We start from the raw sequence: 8,253 nt of genomic DNA on the forward strand, positions 1-8,253 counted from the left end.
CACAGCACGTTTCTCCCCTTTGCAGCTTCTTTTTGTTGCAGGTATCGATAAATCGATAAATCGATAAATAATCGATAAATCAAATACTAAAAATAAACAAAAGAGCGACTTACCGAGGAAAGTCATTAATTTGCTAACTAGCTGAATGTGCGACTAAACTAGATGATGCGGCCAGGAAGCACGCTCTCACCGAGTCCTCCAACGAACCAACTATAGATTGCGGACACATAAATGGCTGCGAATGTTCAAGCTGAGAGGCAACACTTTGGCTTATGAGCTCCACTTGACACAAGGTTATACACACAAACGCACGTACACACACGCACTTAACTGCCTGCTGCTGGAAGTGTGCAGCGTCCTGAGAAAATGGCGGCGCTGACATCCCAGCCAGTGTGACTGCCAGTAGGTCGTGACCATTAAAAGACACTTTAGTCCATTTGGCAGGCTGGATCGCTGCCACTGACGTGAACACAAACACACACGCACACGCGCAAACACACACACACACACACGCGGTTAATGCACCCCGGGAATTTATAGCTATTCCCCCGTTCCAGGAATATAAGAGGGACGTGCGGTCTTGTCAGTCAGCTGAGTTTCTGGGTAGGAGGAAAGAAGATGGTTGCCATGGCAACACCTTGGGCATCATCCTCGCCGCGCTACAGCAGTTATCCGCATAAGCCGCGTAATCCGCATGAGCCCCGTGTTGTGTTGTGTTGTTTCCCTCGTCGCCGTCACATGCCCGCTCATTAGCATCCGGGCCCAGTTAGGCTTGGGATGACTGCGGAGGCTGCGCGATCCTGGGATATTGTCTGATTTCACGCCGTTGCTCCAACGGTTATTGTTTAGTTGTTAATTCAGAAGATTTTTTTCTCCGCTCATATCTATCTATCTATCTATCTATCTATCTATCTATCTATCTATCTATCTATCTATCTATCTATCTATCTATCTATCTATCTATCTATCTATCTATCTATCTATCTATCTATCTATCTATCTATCTATCTTGTTAGCTAGCTAGCTAGTGCTAGCTAGCTATTTCTAGCTGGCTAGCAATGGATCTAGCTAGAACTGCTTGCTAGATCAATTAGCTTTTTAGAACATTTTGCTTGCTAGCTCGTACATCTAGCTTGACAGAACATCGAGCTAACTAGCAGCATGTCTGGCTAGCTAAGACATTAGTTAGCAAGCTATTAAGAATATCTTGATAGCTAAGACATCTAGCTAGCTAGTTAGAAATGATCTATCTATCTATCTATCTATCTATCTAGTTAGCTAGCTCGCTCGCTAGCTAGCGAGTTAGCGAGCTAGCTAGTTACAAATGATCTAGCTATCGATTTTCTTTTCAAATTAAGAGCTAATCATTTGGAACATGAAGCAGCTCTTTGCTCATTTTTGATGTTTCATGTCTCCATTTTGTTAAGTTTCCTACAGATGATTGTCATTTGTGACCCAATTTTCCAGCAGAAACAGTTGCCGAGTTTAATAAATGATGTTTTGCAGGTGAGCCGAACATGAGGCTGCTGTGGAAATCCCTGGACAAGATGAGATGTCTGAGGAAGCGCTCGGCCATCCCCTTCCTCGGCTTCCTCATCACCTTTCTCCTCTTCCTCAACGTTTACATTGAAGATGGATATGTGCTGGTTAGTGATTCCGTGTGTGTGTGTGTGAGTATGTGTGTGTATCGGGGTGTTTAACAGCATCCGATGCCCCACCTTGTCTTCCAGGAAGAAGATAAGAGGCAGCTGAGGGAGACGTCGGCCCACCCCCCGAGCACCGAGCGATACGCGCACACCTTCCGAGACCTCAGTAACTTCTCGGGATCCATCAACGTCACATATCGCTATCTGGCCGGGACGCCGCTCAACCGCAAGAGTATGGCCAGCATGAAGATCTTGATTTCAGGATTTAAAGTGGGCTTGGGCAAAGCATCATTAACTCACAATTATTTCAAAAAAAAAAAAAAATAAAGATTTACCTACTGCCTAACATGCCAGAAATATTTACCGTAAGACCATATTTAGCATAGCCCATTTTCCGCATTATAAGGTGAACCTAAAAGCCATTGTTTTTAGATAGATAGATAGATAGATAGATAGATAGATAGATAGATAGATAGATAGATAGATAGATAGATAGATAGATAGATAGATAGATAGATAAAATATTAGCTACCATAAATAGATAAATAGTTAGCTAGCATAAATAGATAAAAAGATAGATGGATAGCGAGCATAAATAGATAGAGAAAAAGTTAGCTAGCATAGATAGATAGATAGATAGATAGATAGATAGATAGATAGATAGATAGATAGATAGATAGATAGATAGATAAAAAGTTAGCTAGCATAAATAGATAAAAAGATAGCTAACATAAATAGATAAAAAGATAGCATAAATAGATAAAAAGATAGATAGATAGATAGATAGATAGATAGATAGATAGATAGATAGATAGATAGATAGATAGATAGATAGATAGATAGATAGATAGATAGATAGATAGATAAAAAGTTAGCTAGCATAAATAGATAAAAAGATAGCTAACATAAATAGATAAAAAGATAGCATAAATAGATAAAAAGATAAATAGCTAGCTAGCTAGCATAAATAGATAAAAAGATAGCTAGCATAAATAGATAAAAAGATAGATAGATAGCTAGCTAGCATAAATAGATAAAAAGATAGCTAGCTAACATAGATAGAACAAGGTCGAACTAGCTCGAACCATCCAAGAAACATACAATACAGCAAGGCCTGTCGGGATGCGCTACACTCCAAGATCTTAGCAGAGATAAGGTTACATGGAGGGGGCGTGATGGAGGAGAAAAAAAAAAAACGATTCTTCAGCCATGCAGCAAAAAGAGGGCGTGGCTCATGTCTGGAAAAAAAATTCCCAGCACATGCACCAACAAAAAGACACTACGACATATCTATGTGCATGTGTAAGCGTGTACTTCAGTTGATACACCAAGAATACTGCCCCGGTTTATCAGTCCGGGGGCACTTGGTAGGAGGGTGGGCAGGTAGCCTTGTCGTGTCTCTGGAAAAATTCTATACAGGAGTGAGAGTCCAGATAATCGTTGTTTTGAGACAATCCAACAACCAACGTGGTCGGCCTTGAGTCCATAGCATGAGACTCTGAAAGGGTCTTCAATTAGCCAAATCATCAATTAGTTACTTTAAAGTTTTATTCCCCTCTTTGGAGAGTACATTCCAAAAATCATCTTTCTTCTTCATTTTTGATTGTCTATCAATAAAGTTTTACTTGACATACATAACTGGATGTTTTGTTGACACTTCCAGTAACGCAGCTCCATCTGGTGGATGCATAATCCACTAGCCACTACTGTAGCTTCTATTCTATGCACTTTCTAATGAAGCGCTCCCTATTTATGAAAACAGGCCATTCAATGTGGTAATTTACTCCTCTGTGGTCATCAGAGTACCTGACCATCGGGCTGTCGTCGGTGAAGAGGAAGCGCGGAAACTACCTCCTGGAGACCATCAAGTCCATCTTCGAGCAGTCCAGCTACGAGGAGCTGAAGGAGATGCTGGTGGTGGTCCACCTGGCCGACTTCGACCGGCCGTGGTGCCAGAACCTGCTGGGGGAGATCAGCCGCAAGTTCTCGCACCACATCATCGCCGGCCGCCTGCTGGTGATCCAGGCCCCCGAGGAGTACTACCCCTCGCTGGACGGCCTCAAGAGGAACTACGACGACCCCGAGGACCGGGTGCGCTTCCGCTCCAAGCAGAACGTGGACTACGCCTTCCTGCTCAACTTCTGCACCAACCTGTCCCACTTCTACATGATGCTGGAGGACGACGTGCGCTGCTCCCGCAACTTCCTGACGGCGCTCAAGAAGGTGGTGGCCTCCCGCGAGGGCTCCTACTGGGTCACGCTGGAGTTCTCCAAGCTGGGCTACATCGGCAAGCTCTACCACGCCCGCGACCTCCCCCGCCTGGCCCGCTTCCTGCTCATGTTCTACCAGGAGATGCCCTGCGACTGGCTGCTCATCCACTTCCGCGGCCTGCTGGCCCAGAAGGACGTCATCCGCTTCAAGCCCTCGCTCTTCCAGCACATGGGCTACTACTCGTCCTACAGGGGCGCCGAGAACAAGCTGAAGGACGACGACTTCGAGGAGGACGCCGTGGACATCCCCGACAACCCGCCGGCGCGCCTCTACACCAACATCGACGTTTTCGAGAGCTACGCCGCCGCCAAGGCCTACAGCGCCGTGGACGAGTACTTCTGGGGCAAGCCCCCGTCCACCGGGGACTTCTTCGTGGTGGTCTTCAACAAGTCGGCCAAGATCAGCAGGATCAGGATCGCCACCGGGTCCGACGACAGGCGCAACGACATCCTGCAGCGCGGAGCTCTGGAAGTCGGCGAGAAACTGGTCGGCACCAAGAAGGGGAAGCAGTGTTCCTCCTACATCACCTTGGGAGAATTCAAGAACGGAAACATCGAGGTCCGGGACGTGGACCGTAAGATCGGCTTTGACGTGGAGTGCGTGCGTATCGTGGTGACAGCCGGTCAGAAGGAGTGGCTCATCATCAGAAGTATAAGTTTATGGACGATACCTCTGCCGAGCCAATGAGGAAGACTCTTAGGAACGTCGTAGGCAAAACTTTCTATTATAAATGTACAAATTTCCACTCTGGCGTAAACATTTTGTACGTATTTATTAATTTGGATGGCGAAATGTTTTTTTTTTTTTTATACCTGTAAGTGTCGGATCATCCATCTGGTCCTCGTGTTTGTTGTTAGCGTGACGTAGAGCGGAATGATGAGCACAAAATGACCGTAGCGTGGTTTCAAGACTTTCCAGAATCGAAGGTATGAATTAAGCCGGGCCCGCAAAGACCAAAACCGTCAATCGGTAAGCACTACGATGGTTCCTGCCGCCTAACAAAACCGGCTAACATTAGCATTCTACACCTTTACCTCATCCACTGCCATTGACGAGTATACTCGTTGTTTTAAGTTTTAAGGGAGCGTCCGCTGTAAATTTCAAATTCGTGAACAACTTTACTGATGCGCAACTACCACTAGATGGCATCATTTACTTATTAGATCAGCACTGAGAGAAATGCTGATGAAAAATAGGATCCTGGGTCACGCATTGTGAAAAAAACAATGAGATTTTGAAAAGAGCCTCGTATACGATTGCTGTTAGCCGAATGATGGTTAGCATTAGCATCGTTATCAAGTCTGGCACTCAAAACTGGTATCCAGTTCCGGTTAGCATTAGCATTGCTATCAAGTCTGCCACTCAAAGCGGGTATCCGGTGCACTTCGCCCGTCTCTATAATTTTCTGGCAGCCGTAGCGAATGTCCGAAGAACTTAAGTGCATAAACAAATGACGACATTTTGACAAAAGCGCAGCATATCCGATTGCTGTTGGCCAAACGATGGTTAGCATTAGCGTCGTCAAGTCTGGCGCTCAAAACTAATAGCTAATGTCCACAGAACCCATAAACAAACAAAGACATTTTAAAAATGAGATCCGTGTACAATTGCTGTCGCCCGAACGACGGTTAGCATTAGCGTCGTTGTCAAGTCTGGCGCTCAAAACAGATAACCGGCTCCGTTCGACAATCTCTATCATTTCCTGGCAGGCGTGCCGAATCTCCACAGAAGTCTTAGCGCATAAACAAACGATGACATTTTGGAACAAGAGCGCCATAAACGATTGTCGTTAGCCGAACGATGCTTAGCATTAGCATTACGCGAGCCATAGTGCATAATCAAAGGATGCAACTTTGAAAAACGAGCTACGCTTGGGCCAATCCAACGACGCATAGCGTTAGCTAACCATCTGGTTGCTACTTGAAACTTTCCAGCGGTGTCAGTAAAATAGATTTTTACCGGAATGCACACGCTCGCAAAAACGGATGAGTTTCCCCGAATGTTAAGTCCCCAAAAGGTATGAAATTTCATTTTGCAAGGTATTGAATTTTCTCCCGAGGTATTCCGTTTAACCTAAGCCTGTGCGCATACGTCTAATAATAAAAGGGGTCGAGGCGAAGCGCTTATTAGGAAGTGTAGTACAACGGGCCGTCCTTGAGAACGGCGTCCAATTACTTGAGGTAATTGTGTCTTTCGCAGCCTTTCAAGACAGATAACAAGGCGGCAAAGTGTCGCCGCGGGATTCCCGGCAGGCCTCGTCCCCGTTTGGCCCTTAATCAGCTCCCTCGCCGGGAGCAGCGCCATCTTCAGGTGCGCCCCGCCATCTTCAGGTGCGCCCCGCCATCTTCAGGTGCGCCCCGCCATCTTCAGGTGCGCCCCGCCATCTTCAGGCGCGCCCCGCCATCTTCAGGCGCGCCCCGCTTTGGGTTTTGGCTTATGTCACCCAGTCAGCTCCGTGTTTTGTCAGAGCGGCTGACAGGAGAACATTGTTTGATTTTTTTGTTTTGTTTTGTTTTTTCCACCGCCCGGGCAGCGGCGCTGATCTTTTTTCTTCACTTCTTTTTTTCGTGTAAGCTCAGCAGCACTGTTTTGCTTCAGTAAATCCCTTCTCCAAAGCCCCCCCCCCCCCCCCCCCCCAAAAAAAAGGCAATTCAAAACCAAATAACAGACTTTCCATGTATGCGAGGGGTGTTAAATTAATGTCAAGCTAACTACTTGAGTAATGCAGCCCATCAAGTAATCAATTATTTTGTGTAATTAAGTACCGTACTAAAATAAAGTAATTGAGCATTTGCATTTAGCAATTGATTAAGTAAAAGATTAGTGCCTAAATTAATTGATTTACATATTTCTAAATTACGTAAAATAATTGATTACTTTGTACACAATTAACAAAAATCATTGATTATGTAGTACATAAGTACCGAGTAAAATTGATTACCTTGATTGATTACCTAATCCAATCATAGTAGAGTAATGCAATACCTCAAGTAATCAGTTATTTTGTGTAATTAAGTACTAAAATAAAGTAATTGATACTTGATTCATTTAGCAATTAATTACAAGAGTAAATGATTACTTTCGTACCTAAATTGATTGATTTACATATTTTTCAATTACGTAAAATAATTGATTACTTCGTACACAATTAACAAAAATCATTGATTATCGTACATAAGTACTGAGAAAAATCAATTAGATTGATTGATTACCTAATATAATCAGTACTAAAGTAAATAACTTAAGTACCTAAAGGAATTGATTACCTTATTTTCCAATTATCCAAAATAATCAATGACCTAATGCATGAGTTCCGAAAATTTAGTACAAAATGAGCTAAAGTAACTGATTATTTTGCCACTTAAATAGGACTTAATTATCTAAAGTAATTGATGACTTAAGCGCTCGTAACATCAAATATTTGATTAGTACTTCAGTTAGTATCAGCCATTTTTACTTGAAAATTAATAAATGAAATGAGTCTATGAATTTCAATGACCCCTGAAAATGGGCCTAAAATGCTTGAAATTTGGTAGGAGGCAAGATCTGCGGGACGGTCTTTGTGGGGCCCCCGCCAGGGGCCCAAAGGAGCCGGACGTTAGCCGGATGTCGCCCATGTGACGCATGAAACAAGTGCATGAAGTGAAAATCGTGAAATCTTCTCCCTGGCCCTCGTTTGCCCCAGACGGCGTCATATCACACTTTTGTCTTCTTTCTTCTTCTGTCCTCATGGCCGCCGTACCGTCAAAAAGATGCCACGTATATTTTTGTACCGCTTCGCTATCCGCACCTTGTTTGATGATGTTGTGTTGCAAAAAGGAGACGGATTAAACCCACAATTGTCCACCTGTCTCAAGTTTTACTTTTTTTTTTCTTTTTTACGTACAAGTATGACGTACCCGCGAAAAAAAAAAAACACGTTTGTGACATTTTGCAGTCGGTTGAAGCATCCTGAGACCAACGTTTAGCCGCCAGCAAAGAACATACATTATTCATATCAATATTCATGATATGCTTTTTTTTTTTTTTGCTCAAGAGCATCCGTAATGAACGCTGGAGGGGACGCGCACTGCCGCTTTGTTTTCATTTGCATGAGGGACACACACATCACATTTACGCTAAGACCTTTAACAAGCGCATATCTTACCTGTACAAAGCATTCAAAGTGAATATGTTCATTTCACTCATATATATATATATATATATTTATATATATATATATATATATATATATGCTACAGGAGGTACAATATAGAGTAAGCACCAAGGTAATCAATTATTTTCAGTAATTAACTGCTAATAACTACGAGTAATTTACTTAAGTACAACTTTTGCA

The 8,253-nt window shown here is 43.4% G+C and overlaps 1 protein-coding gene across 6 annotated transcripts in view; it reads left to right on the forward strand.

Moving 5' to 3' along the window:
• Positions 1–7,768, forward strand: part of mgat4c (mgat4 family member C) — an 86,325-nt gene extending 78,557 nt beyond the window's left edge. For 5 of the 6 annotated variants that reach the window (XM_088417884.1, XM_088417883.1, XM_088417887.1 and 2 more), the window contains 3 exons: positions 1,507–1,646; positions 1,731–1,878; positions 3,448–7,768. In XM_088417884.1, coding sequence (XP_088274010.1) covers positions 1,518–1,646; positions 1,731–1,878; positions 3,448–4,604 — 1,434 coding nt within the window. In that variant the 5' untranslated portion in view covers positions 1,507–1,517 and the 3' untranslated portion in view covers positions 4,605–7,768. Of the gene's footprint in view, positions 1–759; positions 838–1,506; positions 1,647–1,730; positions 1,879–3,447 lie in introns of those variants that run through there. The other variant, XM_088417888.1, reaches the window with a different exon arrangement.
• The last annotated feature ends 485 nt before the right edge of the window (positions 7,769–8,253 follow it).

The sequence above is a fragment of the Hippichthys cyanospilos genome, chromosome 6, assembly GCF_059441005.1.
Source record: "Hippichthys cyanospilos isolate Australia breed blue-spotted pipefish chromosome 6, RoL_Hcya_1.0, whole genome shotgun sequence".
Taxonomy (NCBI): Eukaryota; Metazoa; Chordata; class Actinopteri; order Syngnathiformes; family Syngnathidae; genus Hippichthys; species Hippichthys cyanospilos.